We start from the raw sequence: 25087 nt of genomic DNA, 5'->3' as shown, positions 1-25087 counted from the left end.
GGTATTTTAAAAGTATGATTGCACTGTGGGTTATGACATTTCCAATACAAATGTGAAAAGAGAAATGACAGGTGATCTTACTGAAATGTAGTATTTGGGGTGGATGCTGAGAAGACAGGGAATGAAAGGATTATCATATGAAGAGTGATTGATGGCTCTTGGCCTAAATTTCAGTGAGTACTGAGGGAGGATCTCATTGAAACCTATGAAATGTTGAACAGTGTAGACAAGAGTGAAGGTGGCGAGGATGTTTCCTGTGGTGGTGGAGTCTGGAACCAGAGGGCAGAGCCTCAGAATAGAGGGACGTTGCTTTAGAACCAAGATGAGGAATTTTTTGGCCAGAGGATGGTGAATCTGTGGAATCTGTTGGCACAGGTGGCTCTGGGAGGGGCTAGGTCATTGGGTGCATTAAAGGCAGAGGTTGATAGGTTCATGATTAGTCAGGGTGTGAATGGTTACAGTGAGAAGGCAAGAGAATGGGGATAAGAGAGAAATGGGTCAACCATGAAGAAATGGTTGAGCAGACTCTCTGGGCCGAATGGCCTAATTCTGCTCCTATGTTTTATAGTCTTAAAAATTCCCTCTCAGTTTGATTCAAAATGGTTGACCCATCATTCTGAAACTAGTCTAAAACCAGTTTTAGAATGAAGGGTTAACCATTTCAGATTAAGGTGAGAAAGAGTTTCTTCTGATGGTGAGAGAACTGTGGAGGCAGAATCATTAACATATTTAAAGCAGGGATTAAGGCATTTTAAACAAGACATTCAAGAGATTTGGCGAAGGAGCTGGAAGATGATATTGAGGCCAAAGATATGGATCAAACAAGACCTCATTGAATGGCTGAGCAGGCTTAACCCTGCTGTCTGTATATGAATTCAGAATCAGGTTTAATATCACCAGCATATTTTGTGAACTATATTATCTTTATGGCAGCAGTACAATGAAATAATAAACAAAAAAAACCCTGAGTTACATTAAGCAGTTATGGTTCTCAGCAGTAACAGGCTACAACCAGATATTTGATGATTTCATCCAGTTTCAATGGGAGCTTCTGCTTCAGGTCAACTGTTTGGCACCCTGGAAGTGGATTTATAATGAATGGTGAAAAATGCATACAGAAAATTATTATATAACTATGGAGAAAGAACTGATGTATGGGACTTTAAACAAAAAACTGGTGCAAATGGCTGCTTGACCTTATGTGCTTTTCATTAATGTATGATTTCATATTTAGGTTCCAATTTCATATCTGCACCTTCTGTACAACTATTGTCCATATTCTCCCAGTTGTGTCCAGCTTACAGATTGTCATTTAACTTTGGTCTATTTGTTATTTTTTTTAAGTTGTTTGATGAATCTCAAGGTAAGCCAGCTGTGGCTGTAATTGACAACGGGAGGGGAATGACATCAAAACAACTTAACAACTGGGCTGTATATCGGCTTTCCAAGTTCACCAGAACTGAGGACGATGTTGAAAGGTTTGTTTCTTATATAAAAATGCAATTAATTTGAATGAAGATGTTGGTTCATCTTGCTCATTGCTGTTTAAATACGTAGAGCTTTTCATCATCAAGTGGCCTTCAAATGGAAACCGGTACTGACGTGATTTTCCAAGTAATTTAAAATGATTTTCCCTGGGTGAAAAACTATTTGGGGGTTTAATAAAATGCAAAACAAAAACCCTACAGATACTGGAAATCCTGGAATTGCCACTGGATCCAACACCCTATTTAAAGAAGTTTACATGTAGTCAACAACAGGACTGAGTTTACAAGCATATTTTTTCTCTTTCTGGAGTTGCTTATTTACAATCATAAGTGTTTTGCTCATGAAGAATGGCCACAGAATGGAGTGCTGTAGGGATACTGCTGCACGTGTTATCTTTAGAAACAGAAATAAGAGGAAATATATAAAGAATTGGATTTGTAGCAAGGATTGAACAAGATACTGTCATTTGTTTGGATAAATAAAGTTCAATACTTCTAAGATAAACCTTGTAGTAGTAATAATATATACTGTATCCTTGTAAAAATAGGTTTTTTCTTGAACATCCTGCTACAATGTAGATGTTGGTCCTGGTATTGGACCTAAATGTTATCAGGATAAGACTTGCGCTAACAAGTCATAGGTTTGAATAACTTGAATCATTTAAATTACAGAGAACACCAGTTCTCTGTGTCTTGGGAGTTTTTGTCTAATTTATATACTGTAAAGTCAGGCTAACAATTAGATAAATATTTTCTATTCATTTACAGTGGCACTAATTATATAATTCTTTATTTCTGTGTTGACCATCAGCATCAAATTAGACAAATCTGCTAATTACAATTAGTAAGTAATAAACAGACATACTTTATTGATCCCGAGGGAAATTGGGTTTCATTACAGCCGCGCCAACCAAGAATAGTGAAGAAATATGGCAATATAAAACCATAAATAATTAGATAACAAGTAGAAAGTTAATCATGCCAAGTAGAAATAAATCCAGGACCAGCCTATTGGCTCAGAGTGTCTGACAGTCCGAGGGAGCAGTTGTAAAGTTTGATGGCCACAGGTAGGAATGACTTCCTGTGACACTCAGTGTTACATCTCGGTGGAATGAGTCTCTGGCTGAATGTACTCCTGTGCCTAACCAGTACATTATGGAGTGGATGGGAGTCATTGTCCAAGATGGCATGCAACTTGGACAGCGTCCTTTTTTCAGACACCACCATCAGAGAGTCCAGTTCCACCCCCACAACATCACTGGCCTTACGAATAAGTTTGTTGATTCTGTTGGTGTCTGCTACCTTCAGCCTACAGTGAGTTATATCTATTTTAGAAGCAAAATATTAAGTTGATGTCAAAGTATTCCACAGATTGTCAATTTCTCTCTTCAAAAGGAAAGTATTATTCTTATTTCCTCAGTGACCACTCAGGATATGTTCGTCCATCTGTGGTGCCACGCAGCCTGAACAGTGACATTTCATATTTCGGTGTTGGTGGGAAACAAGCAGTTTTCTTCATTGGCCAGTCAACCAGAGTAAGTTGATAAATTTAAGAATACTAGCACGTTTATTATCAAACGATTGCTTTTAGCAACTTCTGAATGTAAGTTTTTGAATAAAGCATTGATTTTTTTTCTTTCAAGTTCTTCTGATGAGACTAGAACATATGTGTTCCTATAGAAGTTGGGTGAATCATTTCTTTGTTGGAAAAAACTGAAGGCAAAGTAGGAACTGTGTGTAGTTAGATATCACATTAAGTTGATCTTCCTGGAGGCAATTCCTCAGAACTGTTGGTAATCCTGAAATGCACAAAACATCTGTGAAGAGAGAGGGTGCAGGTGCAGGAAGAGCAGCAACAAGCTGGTGTCACTGATTTGGTGAATGAGTGAGTCTTAGTGCTTTTGATCCTGCTCAGCTCAATCCACTTTATCAAGCTCTTGTTTGTTGTGATGTTGGGGTTGGGCAAAGGCATATGGAACTGGTCTGTTCCTACTTGACAGATAGTGTTGTAGCCCCTCTGCAACTGACAAATCCATCCTGCCTGTCTCCCAAATGTCCAGGCTATTCGTGAATCAGGCACTTGTAATCTAGAGAGGACCTGTACTTCCTTGAAATTTAATACTTCAGAGTATTTGTGTTTTTATCCTTACAGTGAATTTAAATTATTTACGTGGAAAAACCAAAGTTTGTTCTAATCTACGTAAAATTATACAACATGATATCTCTAAATTATTCTGTAATCATGGTTTCATTTCAAAAGATTTTTGAAAACTAATACATTATTGCATCAGTGCAGAAAGCAACATGTTTAATTGGAATATACTGAAGACATCAGAACTGAATTTTGGTATACTTACGCAGAAGTATAATTTATGAGATGTTATGTATTTTTAAAAAATTGGTTAATTCAAGAATGCAGTAGTTACGTTTTTCACCAACTATTTGTAACAGTCATTTAATTTATAAGAATCAAAATATAATGGGTGAAAATTTGTTTTCCAATTGCATGTTTTAGCAAGACTTTTTATCCCCAGATGATAACCAAACCAACAGATTCACAAGATGTGCATGAGCTGATACTTTCAAAAGATGACTTTGAGAAGAAAGAAAAAAATAAGGAGGCAATATACAGCGGGTTCATCAGGAACAGAAAGGTAGCGTCTTTAATGCCTTTGCATTTTAGAGTGGCAATCCAATTGAGGGAAAATATGACTTTTGTTTAATCCCAATAGATTTATGAATAATGTGGTCTGATGAAATTAATGTTTTGCATGCCATTACTAATTGCATGTACCTGGTAACTAAATGAATTTGGATTGAAGTCAAATGAATTAATTTGCTTATCACATGCAACTGATTAGTTAACATTGATGAAGCTGAGGCAGTTTAATCATGCAGTCAAGGGAAAATCTGCAGCTGCTGGAAATCCAAGTAACACACACAAAGTGCTGGAGGAACTCAGCCGGCCAGGTAGCATCTGTTGAAAACAATACAGTCGACATTTCGGGCTGAGATCCTTCAGCAGGACTGGAGAAAAAAAGATGAGTAGATTTAAAAGATGGGGGAGGGGAGGGGAGGGAGAAACACAAGATGATAGGTGAAACTGAGAGGGGGGAGGATGAAGTAAAGAGCTGGGAAATTGACTGGTGACATGTTCCCAGGAAAGATACATGGCTGTTGTAAGCATGAGGTCACAGAGTGAGAGCAGTGAGTGAGGGTTTCACTGAATTCCCGTTGAAGGGAAGATTTAAACTTCTTCAGGGTAGGCATCCCTGGAAGAGACTTTGCAGTGTAGTCATCCAATCACAAACAAGCCAAAATCCAAGCAAAATGCTAGATGAACTCAGCAGGCCAGGCAGCATCTTTGGAAAAGAGTACAGTTGATGTTTTGGGTTGTGACCCTTTATCAGTACTGGACACACAATTCTAGGATGTCAATTAACCCATTTAAATTCAGTTTTTGGACATGGATGTTGGTTCAGATGGTAGATATTTAGTTGTTGAGAAAGATGGTGTGCATTTTGAAACCTTTTTGCTTAAAATTTGGCTGTTAAGTGACAGAAAATCATTCTGCTATACTATATGTTTCTTTATCAATAGCCAACTGATTCAATGCATGTCACTAGTGAAGAGGAACGATTCCTTCATAGTCTCATAATGGAAGAAAAAAACAAGGAAAGCTTTACTGCTGTAGTAATTACAGGAGTTCAGCAAGCCCACATACAATACTTGAAGAGCTACTTTCATCTCTGGACTCGGCAATTGGCGTAAGTAGCATGTGTCAAACATGAATGTAACTACCTTCTGATCCATCAATCAACTATTAAGTCACCTGAATTTCACCTTGAGCCTCATGTCATAATTACCATAAACTATACTGTGGCCAAAAGTGGATATAAGTGGAGTTGTTCATGGGGAAATACGTTAGCATTTTAGTTTATAGAATCTAAAATGTGATCCATGCAGTCATGTCTATGGAAGTAGTTTTTAAAAATATTTGGGACTGCTTGTTATTTGCATTCTACAGGGATCTATTGTTGTCTACAGGGTGACAACATCAAAGTTTGCCAGTTTTACTACTATATTTTTTTCTGATGTATGTTAATGAATAGTGATCTGCTCCAGTTTAGTCCTTGGTTTATACCCTTCCTCACCAGATTCTTGTTCCTCTGATACTTACCAAAGTTCAAATTAAATTTATTATCAAAGTACATGTATGTCACCATATACAACCATGAAATTCATTTTCTTGTGGGTATTCACAGTGAATACAGGTGTCCCCTGTTTCTCGAAAGTTCACTTTACAACAACTCGCTGTTACGAAAGACCTGCATTACTACCTGTTTTCGCTAACCAAAGAGGATTTTCGTTTTTACAGAAAAAAGACGCCCACTTTATACGTGCGTTTACCCTGAGAAAGACTACAATGACTGTGAAACCTTGTGCGGGCAGTTGTTTGCGCATTCGTGCATGTGTAGGCATGTACGTGCCGATTTTTTTTTTCCCTCCAAATCGATTTTGGCTCACTGTCTTCCCGATTTTGATAAGTGAAACTACACCGTACATACAATATTTCTACTTTATATGGGGTGTATATTTATCATACTTCACTATATGTTCCGTGTTATTTTAGGTTTTATGTGTTATTTGGTTTGGTTTGGTAGGTTTTATTTGGGTCTGAGAACGCTCAAAAATTTTTCCCATCTAAATTAATGGAATTGCTTCTTCGCTTTACGACATTTCGGTTTATAAATGGTTTCGTAGGAACGCTCTACCTTTGAATTGGGGGGGGGGGGGAAATCCTGTACAAGAAACATAATAGAATTGATAAAAGACTGCCCCCGATAGGACGGAACACAACCAATGTGAAAAAGACAATGACCTGTACAAATTCAAAAAAAAAATTATTAATAAGTAATACATATTAAGAACATGAGATTAAAGTCCTTGAAAATGGAATCAGTTCAGTGAGTTGGTTGAGTGGAGTTATCCCCTCTGGATCAAGAGCCTGATGGCTGAGTGGTAATAACTGTTCCTGAACCTGGTGGTATGGTTTCTGACGCTCCTGTACCACCTGCTCAATGGTGGAGAGGGTTTTACCCATGAGGGACTGGGCTCTATCCACTACTTTGTACAAGCGTTTCTGTTCAAGGGCATTGGTGTTTCCATACCAGGCCATAATACAACCAGTCAATATACTCTTGGCCACGCATCTATAGAAGTTTGTTGGAGTTTTGGATGACATGTTGAATCTTCACATTCTGTAAGAAAGTAGAGCCAATGCCATGCTTTCTTAGTAATTGCACTTGCATGCTGGACTGAGGCCAGATCCTCTGAAATGAAAATACCAAGGAATTTAAAGTTGTTGACCCTCTCCACCTCTGATTTCCCTCCCCCACTCCACCACCCAGTTGAGGAGGGATGCTCATGGATCTCCATTTTTCTCCTCCTGAAGTCAGTAATCAGCTCTTTGGTCCTGCTAATATTGCATGAGAGCTTTGTGTGGCACCACTCTGACAGGTTTTTATTTTCCCTCCTATATGCTGATTTGTCACCATCTTTGATTCTGCAAGCTACGGTGGTGTGGAAAATATGGCATTAGAGCTGTGCTTAGAACAAACAAAACAAATGAACAGACCATTTGGCCTCACGAAGCTCTCGAATGGTTCCAGAATACTTGAAAATTGAGTATGTAACTCCACGCTTCAAGAAGGGAGAGGGGCAAAAGAAAGGAAACTATAGGCCAGCTAATCTGGTGTCAGTAGTTGGGAAGGTGTTGGATTAAGGGTGAGGTCTCAGGATACCTGGAGGCACATGATAAAATAGTCAGCATGGTTTCCTCAAGGGAAAATCTTGCCTGACTAATCTGTTGGAATTCTTTGAAGAATTAACACACAGGATAGACAAAGGAGAATTGGTTGATGTTGTGTACTTGAATTTTCAGAAGGCCTTTGACAAGGTGCCACATAAGAGGCTGATTAACAAGTTATGAGTCCATGTTATTACAGGAAAGATTCTTGCATGGATAAAGCAGTGGCTGATTGGCAGGAGGGAAAGAGTGAGAATGAAAGGAGCCTTTTCTGACTGGCTACTGGTGACTAGTGGTGTTCCACAGAGGTCTGTGTTGGGACTGATTCCTTTTACATTATATGTCAGTGATTTGGATGATGGAATTGATGGCTTTATTCAAAGGTTTGTCAACAATATGAAGATAACTGGTGGGGGGCAGGTAGCTTTGAGGAAGTAAAGAGGGTACAGAAGGACTTAGACAGATTAGTAGAATGGGCATGGAAATGGCATATGGAATACGGTGTTCGGAAGTACAAACCCCATTTCCAGAAAAGTTGGGATATTTTCCAAAATGCAGTAAAACAAAAATCTGTGATATGTTAATTCACATGAACCTTTATTTAACTGACAAAAGTACAAAGAAAAGATTTTCAATAGTTTTACTGACCAACTTAATTGTATTTTGTAAATATACACAAATTTAGAATTTGATGGCTGCAACACACTCAACAAAAGTTGGGACAGAGGCATGTTTACCATTGTGTTACATCACCTTTCCTTTTAATAACACTTTTTAATCGTTTTGGAACTGAGGATACTAATTGTAGTAGATTTGCAATTGGAAATTTTGTCCATTCTTGCTTGATATAAGACTTCAGCTGCTCAACAGTCCGTGGTCTCCATTGTCTGATTCTCCTCTTCGTGATGCGCCATACATTTTCAATAGGAGATAGATCTGGACTGGCAGCAGGCCAGTCAAGCACACGCACTCTGTGTCTACAAAGCCACGCTGTTGTAGCCCGTGCAGAATGTAGTCTGGCATTGTCCTGCTGAAATAAGCATGGACGTCCCGGGAAGAGACGTCGCCTTGATGGCAACACATGTCTCTATTAAATCCTAATATACGCCTCAGAGTCAATGGTACCTGCACATACATGCAACTCACCCATGCCGTGGGCACTGATGCACCCCCATACCATCACAGATGCTGGCTTTTGCGCCTTTTAATGATAACAATCAGGATGGTCGTTTTCATCTTTGGCATGGAGAACTCGACGCCCGTTTTTTCCGAAGACTAGCTGAAATGTGGACTCATCTCTCTACAGCACACGGTTCCACAGTCTTTCGATCCATCTGAGATGAGCTCGGGACTAGAGAACTCGCCGGCGTTTCTGCATAGAGTTGATGTATGGCTTCCTCCTTACGTAATACAGTTTCAAGTTGCATTTCTGGATGCAGCGGCGGACTGTGTTAAGTGACAGTGGTTTTCCAAAGTACTCCCGAGTTCAGATGGCTATAATTGTCACAGTAGCATGACGGTTTCTTAGGCAGTGCCGCCTGAGGGCTCAAAGATCACGTGCATTCAACAGTGGTTTCCGACCTTGCCCTTTACGCACTGAGATGTCTCTGAATCTTTTCACAATATTATGTACTGTAGATGTTGAAAAACCTAAATTCTATGCAATCTTGCGATGGGAAATGTTCCTTTTGAACTGACTAACAATTCTCTCACAAATTTTGGCACAAAGGGATGAGCCATGACCCATCCTTGCTTGCAAAGACTGAGCCTTTGATGGACACTACTTTTATACTCAGTCATGATACCTCACCTGCTACCAAATAGCCTGCTTAATGTGGAGTCTTCCAAACCGGTGTTACTTGAATATTCTGTGCACTTTTCAATCTTATTTTAACTCTGTCTCAACTTTTGTTGAGTGTGTTGCAGCCATCAAATTCTAAATTTGTGTATATTTACAAAATACAATTAAGTTGGTCAGTAAAACTATTGAAAATCTTTTCTTTGTACTTTTGTCAGTTAAATAAGGGGTCACATGAATTAACATATCACAGATCTTTGTTTTTATTGCATTTTGGAAAATATCCCAACTTTTCTGAAATTGGGGTTTGTATATGGTCATGCACTTTAGTAGAAGAAATAAAGGGGATGACTTTTCTAAATAGCGAGAAAATACAAAAAACTGAGATGCAAAGGGACTTGGGAGTCCTTATGCAGGATTCCCTAAAGGTTAATTTGCAGGTTGAGTCTTTAGTGAGGAAGACAAATGCAATGTTAGCATTCACTTCAAGTACTAGAATATAAAAGTAAGGGCATAATGTTAAAACTTATAAAGGGCTGTTGAGACCTCACTTGGAATATTGTGAGCAGTTTTGGGCCCCTTATCTTGGAAAGGATGTGCTGAAACTGGACGGGGTTCAAAGGAGGCTCATGAAAATGATTCCAGGATTGAATGGCTTGTCATATGAAGAATGTGATGGCTCTGAGCCTGTATTCACTGGAATTCAGAAGAATGAGGGGTGACCTCATTGAAATCTATTGAACGGTGAAAGGTCTTGATAAAATGGATATGGAGAGAATGTCTCCTGTGATGGGAGAGTCTTAAGACCAGAGGACACAGACTCAGAACAGAGGAGCATTCTTTTAGAATGGAGATGAGGAGGAATTTATTTAGCCAGAGGGTGGTGAATATGTGGAATTCTTTGACATAGGCAGCTGTGGAGGACAAACTTTAAATATTTTAAGGCAGGGGTTGATAGATTCTTGATTGGTCAGGGCATGAAGGGATATGGGGAGAAGACAGGAGATTGGGGCTGAGAGGAAAATTGGATGAACCATGATGAAATGGTGGAACAGACTCAATGGGCCAAATTCTGCTCCTATATCTGATGGTCTTATAGTCAGTGTTGTGCTGAGCCAGCAAAAATGCAAATCAAAAGCACCCAGACATTAATCCCTCCTACCTATATAATGCCCATTTCTCACTATCTTCCTTACAGCCATGTATATATCTAAGTGTCTCTTAAAAGCCTCTAATATATTTGCCTTTACCACCATACCAGGTATCTACCACTCTGAGTAAAAAAAAACCCTTACCCCTCACATCCTCTTTAAACTACCCCCTCTCAACTTCAATGAATGCGCTTTCATATTAGACATTTCAACCCTCAGAAACAGATACTCCCTGTTTGCTCTCTCAGTGCCTCCTATAATCTTATAAAGCTCTATCAGATCTCCCCTCAACCTCCGCTGCTCCAGAGAAAACAACCCAAGTTTATCTAGCTTCTCATGATAGGACATGGCCTCTAAACCAGGTAGCATCCTGGTAAACCACTTCTGCACTGTCTCCAAAGCCTCAACATCCTAACTCTAGTGGGGAGACCAGAACTGTGTGCAATACTCCAGTTGTGGCCTAATCAGAATTTTATAAAGTTGCAACTTAATCTCTCGACTTTTGATCTCAGTGCCTTGACTAATAAAGCCTTCTTAACCACCATATCAACCTGTGTGGCCTCACAGTTTTAAGTATAAAATGAGTAGAGTAGGGAGCTAAGCACACAGCCTTGGGTGCATCTGTGCTGTTGGAGATTGTGGAGGAGATGTTGCCAATCTGAGCTGACTGGGGTCTGCAATTGAGGAAATCCAGGATCCAGTTATGACAGGGGGTATTGAGGCTTTAGGTCTCAAAGCTTATTGATTAGTTGTGAGAAGATGAGAGTATTGAATGGTGAGCTATAGTCAATGAAGAGCATGCTGATGTTTGCATCTGTGCTGTCTAGATATTCTAGGGTTGAGTGAAGAGTCAATGAGATTGCATCTGCTGTTGATTTGTTTTGACAGTAGATATATTGAAGTGAATCCAAGTCGCTGCTCAGGCAGGAGTTGATATGTTTCACCACCAATCTCTTAAAACACTTCATTACAGTGGATGTAAGTGCTACTGGATGATGGCCATTGAGGCAGGTTAACAGGTTAATACCAATTACACTGGTATAATTGAAGCCTGCCTGAAGCAGGTGGTTAACTTAGACTGCTGAAGCGAGATGGTGAAGATATCGGTGAACATGCCAGCCAGTTGATCAGCACAGGTCTTTCGTACTTAAAGGGAAATAGTTTAAGCTACTACAACAACTTGATGTCAATATTTTGATTCTTCCTGTAGATCTTAGATGCTGAAATAGGATATATTTGTCTTTAAATACACAATAATTAAGATTTCATATCCTTTGCATGAACTTTGATTATAAAGGCCTATCATCTCCTTAGTGGCAACATCTATTTGTTTCAAACACTATATTTTTGGCTCTGTATTTACTATATTACTGCCAATTTTTAACTGATAGATGAAAAATACTAATATTCTTGCTGTATTCTTAGACATATTTATCACTACTATATTCATGGACCCAAAGGAAATGACATGGAGGCCAATAAAGAAGTCGGGTATTTCAACAATATTGACATCGAGGCAAGTTTATAATGCTTTTGTGCTGTCTCCTGGAAAAATTGTGCAAGAAAATCATAAGTTAACATGTTGTTCTTTGCAAGTTTATTTGAGTACGTGAGGTGTTGCTCAAACTATTAGCGGACCTGGACGAAACCACACTTGGAGTTTTGTATGTAATATACTTGTATAAGGAGGGATTACAGCATTGTTTCACTAGACTGGTACACTGCTTTGTACATCTTTCTCTCTTTCAAATGAGGAAATTAATTTGGCTGATCCTCTATTCTATTGAGGTTTTTTTTAAAAAAAGGGAGATGACCTTATAATGTAGAAGGCTTGACTGGGGAATGTAGGAGGATGTTTCTTCTCGCTGAGGTAAGTAGAGCTGGAGTTAGTGCAGCCACATGGGTTTGGATGTGTGGAGAATGCCAGAATGAAGTGTGGCCATCCAGTACTCAAATGAGAAATTTGTTCATTTGGAGGATAGTCAATTTTTGAAATTCTCTACTTCATCACTATTGTGAATGCTGAGTTCATTTCATTCAAATTAAAATTGACAGGGTTCTGAATATTGGAATAATTTTGGAACTTAACAAATAAGGTGGGAAAATGGTGTTGCGGTAGATCAGTCATTGAACAGCTGAATAAGCTCAAAGGGCCTTTTTGCTCCCTACTTGCATTCTTATTTAGAGTTGTTTCATTTGCTTTTTATTAAGAAATGGTGATTTTAAAATCTAATTTATTTCTTTACCCAGTCACGTAAATGATGTAATGCTTCATATTTTTGCTCCAGTGTTTTTGTTCCAAATGTGCAACAGATCTGTAAACACACTGCACGTCCAAATTTATTTTATGTCTATTTATTTTGTTAATTTTAAAGCATATTTAAGTTGAAGTGAAGAAGAAGTCTTCTCTTAAAAGGATTGTTGAATCAAGAATGAAAGCATTGAATAAAGCTCAAATAATTATATTGTCCAATTTCATGAAGAATTTGCTGTTTTAAAGAGAACTCCAGCAGAGAAATTTTTACTGTGGGAGCTGATTTTAGTGGCAGTGGCTATGCAAATCTTGGGGGTCGAAAAGAAATAATGTGCGGAAAGATGGAAAATGATTTTAAATTTGTAATTTCTGAATAATGGGAAAGTTCTTAAGTATTAATTACTTAACATTATTAATTTTTAAATTTTATTCTTGCAGACTTTTTAATAGGAAAATATATTGAAAATATGTTTTGATATTTGTTGGAATTTGAGGTGATTTTGTCATTATAATAATTACTGTCTATAAACATTTTCATCCTCCTTGGGAGTTTTAGTGTTTTATTTTTACAACATTGGATCACAGTGGATTTAATTTGTTTTTTTGACACGAGTCAACAGAAAAAGACTCTTCCGTGTCAAAGTGAAAACAAATCTCTACAGAGTGATGGAATTTAATTACAAATATAAAGCCCAAAATAATTGACTGCGTAAGTATTCATCCCCTTTAATATGACACTGTAGCGCCTCATTTCCTAGCGTATCCGAACCGACTCACAATTAGATAGCCTACGGGGGTTTGCGAGCACAGAGCTTTGGAGCCTCTTCGCCATGGGGGGCCGGTTGACAGAGGCTTAAAAGTGAGGCTGAAGTTTTCGAATAAAGTTTTTCCTTCGACTGCAGCTACCGACTCCGTGTCGTAATTTTAGCGCTGCTTGTAGCACACTGCTACAATTGGTGACCCCGACGGTCCAAACGATTTTTGGACCAGAAATGACCGACGCCGCCTCTGTTCATGCGGTTTCGTTGAAACTGCCGGGTTTCTGGACACAGCGCCCGGACCTATGGTTCCAGCAAGCCGAAGCCCAATTCCACGTTCGCCGGATCACCTCAGAAGACACCCGCTACTACTACGTGGTGGGCTCCCTCGACCAGGACACAGCTGCCCAGGTCGCGGAGTTCGTACAGTCGCCCCCGGCAGACGGCAAGTACACAGAATTCAAAGCCCTGCTCCTCAGGACTTTCGGACTCTCATGGCGCGAGCGGGCTGCCCGTTTACTGCACCTGGATGGCTTGGGCGACAGACCTCCATCGGCTTTAATGAACGAGATGTTGTCTCTGGCCGAGGGACACACAGGCCTCATGTTTGAGCAGGCATTCCTGGAGCAGCTGCCCGAGGACATACGCCTGCTGCTGTCCGACGCGGATTTCAGTGACCCCCGGAAGGTGGCAGCCCGGGCGGACTTGCTGTGGAACGCCAAAAAGGTGAGCGGGGCGTCCATCGCACAGATCTCCCAGCCACGCTCCCGGCAGCAAACCAGTCCAGGCCCGGCCGCAGAGCCCACTAACCCCCGGCCCAATGACCACTGGTGCTTCTACCACCAGCGGTGGGGCGCAGAAGCCCGCCGTTGCCGCCCGCCCTGCAAGTTCCCGGGAAACGCCAGGGCCAGCCGCCGCTGATGGCTACGGCGGCTGGCCATCGGGATAGCCTCCTGTATGTGTGGGATAGAAAGTCGGGACGCCGGTTTTTGGTCGATACTGGGGCTGAGATCAGCGTTTTACCTCCGACGAGTTACGACACCCGCAGCAGGGCACCGGGTCCCCCCCTGAGGGCCGTGAATGGCAGCACAGTAAGGACCTATGGCACCCGTCAGGTGCAGCTACTGTTCGGCCCCAGCCAGTTCACGTGGGACTTCACACTGGCCGCCGTAGCCCAACCGCTTCTGGGTGCGGATTTTTTGCAAGCTCACAGCCTGCTGGTTGACCTGCCCAGGAAGAGACTGGTACACGCCGAGACCTTTCAGACGTTCTCCCTGGGCGCGGCCCAGTTGCCAGCCCCTCACCTCGGCTCCATCACGCTGTCCGACAACGATTTCACCAGGGTCCTGGCGGAGTTCCCATCGGCTCTGGCACCGCAGTTCACAGCAGCCATGCCCAGGCACGGCGTACAGCACCACATCCCGACCCAGGGACCACCCCTCCATGCCCGTGCTCGGCGGCTTCCCCCGGACAAGCTCCGACTGGCGAAGGAGGAGTTCCAGAGAATGGAGGAATTGGGGATCATCCGGCGGTCCGACAGCCCCTGGGCTTCCCCCCTGCACATGGTGCCCAAAGCGACGGGGGGCTGGAGACCGTGCGGCGACTACCGCAGGCTGAACGAGGCTACCACACCGGACCGCTACCCTGTGCCGCACATTCAGGACTTTGCGGCAAACCTGCACGGCGCCCGGATCTTCTCCAAGGTCGACCTTGTCCGAGGGTACCATCAAATCCCGATGCATCCTGACGACGTCCCCAAAACGGCTCTCATCACCCCGTTTGGCCTCTTCGAGTTCCTCCGCATGCCGTTCGGCCTGAAGAATGCCGCACAGACGTTCCAGCGGTTAATGGACGCGGTGGGACGGGACCTGGACTTCGCGTTCATCTATTTGGATGACATCCTCATAGCCAGCGGCAGTTGTCAGGAGCATCTGTCCCACCTCCGTCAACTCTGCGCCCGACTGAGTGAGTACGGTCTTACAATCAACCCTGCCAAATGCCAGTTCGGACTTGATACCATTGACTTCCTGGGCCACAGGATTACTAAAGACGGGGCAACCCCTCTGCCCGCTAAGGTAGATGCGGTCCGCCACTTCCCCCGACCCACCACGATCAAAGGCCTTCAGGAATTCGTAGGTATGGTCAATTTCTACCGCCGCTTCCTCCCTTCAGCTGCCCGGCTCAAGCGCCCCCTGTTCGCCCTGATGTCGGGTCCGAGCAAGAACATTACCTGGGACGAGGAGTCCGCCGCCGCTTTCGTTCAAACGAAGGAAGCTTTGGCTGACGCCGCAATGCTAGTGCATCCCAGAATGGACACCCCTACCGCCCTCACAGTGGACGCATCAAACACGGCAGTCGGTGGGGTGCTGCAGCAGCTCATCGCTGGTCGCTGGCAACCCCTGGCGTTTTTCAGCAAACACCTGCGGCCACCCGAGCTCAAGTACAGTGCTTTTGACCGGGAACTGTTGGCGCTCTACCTGGCAATCCGGCATTTCAGGTACTTCCTAGAAGGTTGGCCCTTCACCGCGTTCACGGACCACAAACCGCTTACCTTTGCGTTTACGAAAGCATCCGACCCCTGGTCATCCCGCCAGCAACGCCACCTGTCCTACATCTCTGAATACACAACGGATGTCCGGCACGTCTCGGGTAAGGACAATGTCGTGGCGGATGCGCTCTCTCGCCCTACCGTTCATGCCCTTTCCCAAGGGGTAGACTTTGAGGCACTGGCAGAGGCACAGCAGGTAGATGAGGAGATTCCGAGTTACAGGACTGCGGTCTCTGGTTTGCAGCTCCAGGACTTCCCCGTGGGCCCAGGTGAGAGGACCCTACTCTGTGACGTCGCCACCGGCCGGCCCCGTCCGGTCGTCCCCGCAGCCTGGCGGCGACGTGTTTTCGACTCCATTCATAACTTGGCGCATCCCTCCATCCGGACAACTGTCCGGCTGGTTTCCAGCAGGTTCGTTTGGCACGGTCTCCGCAAACAGGTCAGTGAATGGGCCAGAACGTGCATGCACTGCCAGACGGCCAAGGTTCAGCGGCACACCAAAGCCCCACCGCAGCAGTTCCATCCCGCCCACCGGCGTTTCGACCACATTCATGTGGATATCGTGGGCCCCCTGCCAGTGTCGCGCGGAGCGCGTTACCTCCTGACTATCGTGGACCGGTTCACAAGATGGCCGGACCGAATCTTGCGCCCGAGCCCTGCTTGCCACCTGGATATCCCGCTTTGGTGTACCAGCCCACAATACCTCCGACAGAGGCGCCCAGTTCACCTCCAGCCTGTGGTCAGCTATGGCCAGCCTTTTGGGGACTCAGCTGCACCACACCACTGCCTACCACCCACAGTCGAACGGGCTAGTGGAGCGTTTCCACCGTCACCTGAAGTCGGCCCTCATGGCCCGCCTGCGGGGAGCCAACTGGGCGGACGAGCTTCCCTGGGTCCTTCTCGGCATCCGCACAGCGCCCAAGGACGACCTGCACGCCTCGTCGGCCGAGTTGGTATACGGCGCGCCCCTGGCCGTCCCCGGGGAGTTCCTACCAGCCCCGAGGGGGCAAGAGGAAGAACCCGCTGCAGTCCTGGGCAGACTTCGCGAGAAGCTCGGTAACCTGGCCCCCATACCCACTTCACAGCATGGGCGGCACCCGACCTGCGTACCCAAAGACCTACGGAACTGTAAGTTTGTGTTTGTACGAAGGGGCGGGCATCGGCCACCGCTGCAGCGGCCATACGAGGGGCCGTTTACGGTGCTCCGGAACAACGGGTCCACGTTCATGCTGGACGTTGGGGGGAAGGTGGAGGTTTTCACGGTGGACCGCCTCAAGCCGGCCCATGTGGACCTGGCGCAACCGGCCGAGTTTCCGGCGCCTCGGCGCAGAGGCCGACCTCCCAAGCAGGTTCTGGCCCAGGCTGTGGACATTGGGGGGTGTATCGCCGGTTCTGGGGGGGGGTTATGTAGCGCCTCATTTCCTAGCGTATCCGAACCGACTCACAATTAGATAGCCTACGGGGGTTTGCGAGCACAGAGCTTTGGAGCCTCTTCGCCATGGGGGGCCGGTTGACAGAGGCTTAAAAGTGAGGCTGAAGTTTTCGAATAAAGTTTTTCCTTCGACTGCAGCTACCGACTCCGTGTCGTAATTTTAGCGCTGCTTGTAGCACACCGCTACAACACACCAAATCATCACTGGTACAGGCAATTGGTTTTAGAAGTCACATAATTAGTTAAATGGAGACCATCCATGTGCAGTCAAAGTGCTTCAACTGATTGTAGTAACACTTCTGTCTGGAAGGTCTGGTTGCTGGTGAGTCAATATCCTGGCAAAAGCAACACCATGAAGACAAAAGGGCACTCCAAGCAACTCCTATTGAAAAGCACAATTGAAGAGATGGATGCAAGGGAATTACCAAGTCACTGAATATCCCTTGGAGTACAGTTAAGTCAATCATTAAGAAATGGAAAAAATATGCACTGCTGTGAATCTGCCTAGAGCAGGCCATCCCCAAAAGCTGAGTGACCGTGCAAGAAGGGGACTAGTGAGCGAGGCCACCAAGAGACCTATGACGCAACTCTGGAGGAGTTACAAGCTCAGTTGGTGAGACTGCGCACACAAATGCTGTGCATCATCAAAAGCAGACTACCCTTATCATGAAGCATGGTGGTGGCCCCATCATATTGTGGGGATGCTTCACTGCAGTAGGCCTTAGAAGGTGTGTGAAGGTAGAGGATAAACTAAATGTAGCAAAATACAGGGGAAATCCTGGAGGAAAACCTAAATTAGTTTGCAAGAAAACTGCAACTTGGGAGAAGATTTGTTTTCCAGGAAGACAGCGACCCCAAACATAAAACCAAAGCTACACAGGAATGGCTTAAAAAATAACAAAGTTAATGTCCTGGAGTAGCCAAGTCAGAGTCTGGTCCTCAAACCAATTGAGAATTTGTGGCTGGACTTGAAAAAGGGCTGCTCATTCATGGTCCCCATGCAATCTGACAGAGCTTGGACAATTTTTTGAAGCAGAATGGGGAAAAATTGCAATGGCCAGATGTGCAAAGCTGATAGAGACCTATCCACACAGATTCAAGGCTGTATTTGCTGCCTACTGACTTGAAGGAGGTGAGTAATTATGCTATCAATTATTTTGTTGTTTAATAATTGTAATAAAATTAGGCCAATTTGTACAAATTTGTTTTCACTTTGAGACAAATGAGTCTTTTCTGTTGATTAGTGCCAAAAAAGCCAAATTAAATCCACTGTGATTCAATGTTGTAAAACAATAAAACATGAAAACTTCCAAGGGCGGTGAATACTTTTTGTAGGCACTCTGTATCTGTTCCCTTTCCTCTCAAGGTTAGGGCACAAGTGTTTTTGTAAACAGGATTCAAGATGGATTTGGTGATAGGAGGTAGAAGGTATTGGAAGGTAGAAAGTTGTGTTTTTTTTTACTGGAGTCTAACCAGTGCATGCTATGAGAATACTACGGAAACTTGAATGAGAATATAGGTGGTCTAATTAGTAAGTTTGTTGACCATATAAAAACGGGTAGTAAATGGAAAAGAATGTGGTAAGAGGATGCAGAACTTTGATGTGATGGATCATTTTGAAATTTGTGCAGAATGGGGAAGATGGGATGTAATCCAGGCAAGTATAGAATAATAGATTTTGGCATAATCAATAACAACTGTATGGGTTGTGAGCACATTTTGGGATTGTTTACCTTGGAGGGACTCTGGGTGCAAGTTCAGACATGGAGGTGTGGAGTGGAAGAGTCAGGATGTCACATTGTAGCTGTACAAATCACTGCTCAGGATGCACTTGGAACATTATAAATAATTCTGTGTACTGCAATTGGAAGGATATAGTAGTATGGTAGTAATAGAAAGTGAGCTGAAGAGGTTCACCAGAGTGTTGCCTGGACTAGAGGATTGTGGTTTAAAAGAAATTTGATGTATTGTTTATTCTCTCTGAAACTTTGGAGGCCAGGGATAATCTTTATGGAGATTCATAACCATGAGAATGGATGTATCAACAGGTTTTTTCCCTACAGCAGGAGAAGTCTAAAAAATAGAGGGTATGGAGTTAATATGAGAGCAGAAAATATTGGGGACAAACATTGTGCAAAGTATGGTAAAATGCAACAAGTTGCTAAGGAAGTTGTGGGTGCAGATACAATTACACCATTTGAAAGGTATTTGCATAAGAAAGATATGAACTTGGTGTGTGGACAAATGAGATTAATGTAGATAGGTTTCATGTTTAGCATACAGTGGCATGCAAAAGTCTGGGCACCCCTTGTCAAAATTTCTGTTACTGTGAATAGTTATGTGAGTAGAAGATGAACTGATCTCCAAAAGTCATAAAGTTAAAGCTGAATCATTCTTTTCAACATTTTAAGCAGGGTACATTATTTTTTTGTACAATTTTAGAGTGAAAAAAAGGAAAGAAGCACCATGCAAAAGTTTGGGCACCCCAAGAGATTTGAGTTCTCTGATAACTTTTACCAAGGTCTCAGACCTTAATTAGCTTGTTAGGGCTATGGCTTGTTCACAGTCATTGTTTGGAAAGGCCAGATAATGCAAATTTCAAAGCTTTATAAATGCCTTGATTCAAACCTTGCCCCAACAATCAGCAGCCATGGGCTCCTCAAAGCAGCTGCTTGGCACTCTGAAAATTAAAATAAATGACGCCCACAAAGCAGGAGAAGGCAACAAGAAGATAGCAAAGTGTTTCCAGGTAGCCATTTCCTCAGTTCGTAACGTAATTAAGAAATGGCAGTTAACAGGAACGGTCGAGGTCAAGTTGAGGTCTGAAAGACCAAGAAAACTTTCTGAGAGAACTGCTTGTAGGATTACTGAAAAGGCAAATCAAAACCACCGTTTGACTACAAAAGACCTTCAGGAAGATTTAGCAGACTCTGCAGTGGTGGTACACTGTTGTACTGTGCAGTGGCACCTGCACAACTATGACCTTCATGGAAGAGTCATCAGAAGAAAACCTTTCCTGCGTCCTCACAACTAAATTGAGCATCAGAAATTTGCACAGAAACATCTAAACAAGCCTGATGCATTTTGGAAACAAGTCCTGTGGACTGTTGAAGTTAAAATAGAACTTTTTGGCTGCAATGAGCAAAGGTATGTTTGGAGAAAAAAGGTGCAGAATTTCATGTAACGAACACCTCTCCAACTGTTAAACACGGGTGTATCGATCATGCTTTGGGCTTATGTTGCACCCAATGGCAAAGGAACATTTCACTGGTAGAGGGAAGAATGAATTCAATTAAATACCAGCAAATTCTGGAAGCAAACATCACACCATCTGTAAAAAAAAAAGCTGAAGATGAAAAGAGGTTGACTTCTACAACAGGATAATGATCCTAAACACACCTCAAAATCCACAATAGATTACCTCAAGAGGCACAAGCTGAAGGTTTTGTCATGGGCCTCACAGTCCCCCGACCTAAACATCATCGAAAATCTGTGGATAGACTTCAAAAGAGCAGTGCATGCAAAATGGCCCAAGATTCTCACAGAACTGGAAGCCTTTTGCAAGGAAGAATGGGCGAAAATACCCCAAACAAGAATTGAAGGATTCCTAGCTGGCTACAGAAAGCATTTACAAGGTGTGATACTTGCCAAAGTGGGTGTTACTAAGTACTGACCATGCAGGGTGCCCAAACTTTTGCTTTGGGCCCTTTTCCTTTTTTGTTATGAAACTTTAAAAGATGGAAATAAAAAAGTAATCTGTCTTAAAATATTAAAGAAATGTATTATCTTTAACTTTATGCCTTTTGGAAATCAGGTCATCATTTACTCGCTTAGCTATTCACAGTAACAGAAATTTTGATCGGGGTCCCCAAACTTTTGCATGCCACTCTAGATGAGGTGGGCAAAAGGGTTTGTTTCTGTGATGCTGTGACTCTTCTGGATACCTCTTTCTGAATTTCTTGGCCTTAAATGTTAAGATACAAAAAGATTGAACTGATGAACTGCGAATTTATTCAGTGATTTCTTAATGACAATTTGATCTGATAACATAACTTGATTTTATTGCAGTGCATCTTCGGTGCTGATGTCCCTTTTCGTGTCCCTTTTTAGATCTCAATGTTCGAGAAGGGAAAAGTCCCTAAGATTGTAAATCTAAGGGAAATAAAAGATGACATGCAGACTCTATTCATCAACACTGCAGCTGACAGCTTTGAATTTAAAGCACATGTAGAAGGTGAAGGGGTTGTAGAAGGAGTAATACGTTATCATCCTTTCCTGTATGATAAGGAAACCTACCCTGAAGACACTAGCTGCCCATTCAGTAAGATTATTTTTCATTTCAATGGTCAAATAATGGACTTGGTTGTGGGGAGGGGATAACTTTGTTCCAATATGGAATTGTTTAAAGATAGTTTCTTACATATGCAGCCTTTGAAGGGAGCAGTAAGTTATTCCTTTATATTGTGGATCACAAGTTTTTTGCTTCCATGCTTTCTTCCCAACTCAGCTGAATTTTGATTTTAATGTGAATACTAAAGAATTAAAGAACAGACCTGGTTGTTTTATTAAAGATAGATATCTTGAACTTAAAAAACTAAACCTTGTTCAAAAGGAATGTTTGTATATAAATACATATCTTAAGAATTTACTATCTTCAGCAACAAATTACCAGTAGTGACACAGTGGTTTTTAACTCTCCAAGAGAATTCAGTTAGTTTATTATTAAACCTGCAGTAGTTTAGTCTGTTCACTGTTGATCTTTTGATGTTATTCTCATTCTGCCTATCACCCCTCCTTCTCAACCACAACCCTCCCCATCCTTCCGCCCAAAAGAACTCTGGGTATACCTAGTACTGATATAGTCCTGATGAAGGGTCTCAGCCCAAAACGTCAATTGTATGCTCCTTTCCATTGATGCTGCCTGGCCTGCTGACTTCCTCCAGCATTTTGTATGTGTTGCTTGGATTTCCAACATCTGCAGATTTTCTCGTCTGGATATACCAATCATTTACCTGCTCTTGATCCACCCCTTCTCTTTCTGTCCAGATGAAAGGCCACAATCCAAGACATCGACTGCCAATTTCATTATAAATGCTGTGATCTGCTGAGTTTCTGAAGCTTTGTGTGTGCTGGTGTTATTTTTGCAGTTTGCTATCAATCTAACTTAAATTTTCAGTTCACATGAACTTATAATTTGTATATTGATTGTGAAAATGTGCAATGTACTTTAAGTAATAGCAAGAATGGAGAAGAAGGCATTTCTGTTAATTCAGTCCTCAACCGTTTAAACCTGAACTACTTGACTTTGTAGATGCTGCTGATGATGATGAGGAAGACTGCTATTCTGTTGATAAAGGGGCCAGAGGAAGAAGACCAATATTTGAATGTTTTTGGAATGGAAGATTAATACCATACACCACTGTTGAAGAGTAAGGATAAGCATACTATCGGGGTTCAGTTTTGCTAGTATTTTTCAAGTTACTTTTCAGTGTTAATGATTTTGCTAAGCTATGACTTTAGAAGTACTAATGCTTTTTAGAACTTGGAGCCCTAGCCCTAGACTATTTCATGGTACTGTAGCTTATTTCATCTTGGTTTGAGGTGGTTTAACAGATTCTCTGTTAATGCCACTTATTTTTGTTGCACTGTGTTGTACTATTTTGTTGCATTCAGCTAGAAGGTTACTGAACAGTGATCAAGAACCAAATAATATTTATCCCATTCTACAGTCAAGGCATCCAGATTGTAATGATCAGCTGTCCAATCTATTTATACATGACCAAAACAGTGTGGCTTAATTATTACCTAGTTGTTCATTGGATAAACTACAGTAATACTCTGTGTGATAGTTGTAACTATTAAGATGAGGTATTTTAACTTGTCCTGTCTTGGATTTTGAAGGCTCATATTATTGATGTACTTAATGTAACTGGATGTCTACTTTCTTGCTTTTGGAACTATCTAGCCACTTTTTAGATAATGTTATAACCTGCATGGGATATTTTGATCTTAATTTTCAATCCTCCCAGTCATACAGAATTGCAACTTTTTCAACACATGGGATAGGATATCTAAGATAAATTATTTTAGATTATTTTAACCCATCACTCGGATGATAACGTTTTTATTTGCCCACTTTCCAAACATATGGTCGACTCCATTAGATGGGAAGATAGCAAATGTAGCACCTTTACACATAAAAGGGGGTGGAAAGCAGGCTAATATACCATCTGTGATAGTGTAGCTGTTAGAAGATAATTAACATACTGTTTGTAGGGTGCTTTAAAGAATTCAGGTAATTGGGCAAAGTCAATATGTTTTTGTGACATCACGTTTAACTGTCTTGTTGGTGTTGAATAATTTACATGTTCTTTATGTACATGTGCTGTTTGAAGTTTTTGAATCAGTTACCAAAAGAAATGGGTAACTTACTGTCAACCTCAATCTCAAATCCAGCACTGGAGCACATTTGCTGAATGTTTTATCTTCATTTTGTAATGAAGTTTTTAAGTTATTTAAATGGGGCAGAATCTGTCATCAGGCTTTTCTGCTCCCTTTTTAACCCTCAAATTTTAAAGCCAGACTTTAGACTTAAATAATTTCTTCACAGTATTAGTGTCAAGTCAAAACTGGATAAAGTTAAGGGAGCATAGTGTTGAGTCCTAGCACCTGGTATTTATCCATGTAAGTGTAAATGTAAGAGTAAGTTCATGCAGGCTTTTTCCCGAGGTTGAGTGTGACTCGAACTTGAGGTCATATTTTTGGGGTGAAAGGTGAAATATTTAAGGGGAACTTCGTTCACTTAGAAGACAGTGAGAGTTTGGAATGAGTTGCCGACGGAGGTAATGGATGTGGGTTCAATTGTAATGAGAAATTTGGATCGGCACGTAGAGGAGAGATAATATGGAGTAATATGGTCTGGGTGTGGGAAGATAGGATTAGGCAGAAAAGTTATAGTAAAGTTTATTGTCGAATTATCGATATGGTATGATATACTATCTTGAAATGTAGTTCCTTTTAGGTATTTGTAGGAAAAATAAAATCCAATAGAGTAGAAGTGCAATAGAGAAACAGGTCAGCATGGACTAGATTGGCTGAAGGACCTGTTTCTGTGCTGTGGTGCTCTCTGACTAAAAGAATTCAAGACAATAATCTTTGCTTTTTAGTTTTGAGTTTTGTGCACCCCCCAAGAAAAGAGGACTTGTGGCACTGGAATGTTTCAACAGGATCTCTGGTGTGCTTTTCACCAATGATAAATTTCAGGTCAGCACCAACAAGTTGACGTTTATGGATTTGGAATTGAAGTTGAAGGACAAGAACACACTTTTCACACGTGTTGTGAATGGCCAGGTAATAAACCAAATTTCTTTATTTGGTTAGAGATTGGTAAGGTTGCTTTTATTTGTACTAAATAGTATTACTTGTGGTTATATTGAGTGAAGTGTATTTTTTTTTGCAACCCATCAGACTCAGATTTTGACAAGTTGCATGGGCAAAATAACTTTTATTATCACAGAGACATGTCAATTTTTTTTCTAGTCAGAAATTAAAAATTTGGGCCAAACAAGTAGATTATAGCTTGTGATATATAGCAGGTTACAGGTGGTCATGAGAACTGCCCAAGTGGAGGGATATGACACTTAGTGATTTGGAGGGGGAAGTGGATGATGGGAAGTATGTACAAACCCCATTTCCAGAAAAGTTGGGATATTTTCCAAAATGCAATAAAAACAAAAATCTGTGATATGTTAATTCACGTGAACCTTTATTTAACTGACAAAAGTACAAAGAAAAGATTTTCAATAGTTTTACTGACCAACTTAATTGTATTTTGTAAATATACACAAATT

At 42.0% G+C, this 25087-nt stretch overlaps 1 protein-coding gene across 2 annotated transcripts in view; it reads left to right on the top strand.

The window, feature by feature from the left end:
- smchd1 (structural maintenance of chromosomes flexible hinge domain containing 1) overlaps positions 1-25087 on the top strand; it is a 206849-nt gene that overhangs the window by 25550 nt on the left and 156212 nt on the right. For both annotated transcript variants that reach the window (XM_059979642.1, XM_059979634.1), the window contains exons 5-12: positions 1345-1478; positions 2908-3022; positions 4022-4141; positions 5088-5254; positions 11671-11761; positions 21348-21558; positions 22549-22666; positions 24404-24587. In XM_059979642.1, the coding sequence (XP_059835625.1) occupies positions 1345-1478; positions 2908-3022; positions 4022-4141; positions 5088-5254; positions 11671-11761; positions 21348-21558; positions 22549-22666; positions 24404-24587 (1140 nt within the window). The remainder of the gene's footprint in view (positions 1-1344; positions 1479-2907; positions 3023-4021; positions 4142-5087; positions 5255-11670; positions 11762-21347; positions 21559-22548; positions 22667-24403; positions 24588-25087) is intronic.

The sequence above is a fragment of the Hypanus sabinus genome, chromosome 1 (assembly GCF_030144855.1).
Source record: "Hypanus sabinus isolate sHypSab1 chromosome 1, sHypSab1.hap1, whole genome shotgun sequence".
Taxonomy (NCBI): Eukaryota; Metazoa; Chordata; class Chondrichthyes; order Myliobatiformes; family Dasyatidae; genus Hypanus; species Hypanus sabinus.
This window is presented reverse-complemented; position numbering and strand designations above follow the sequence as displayed.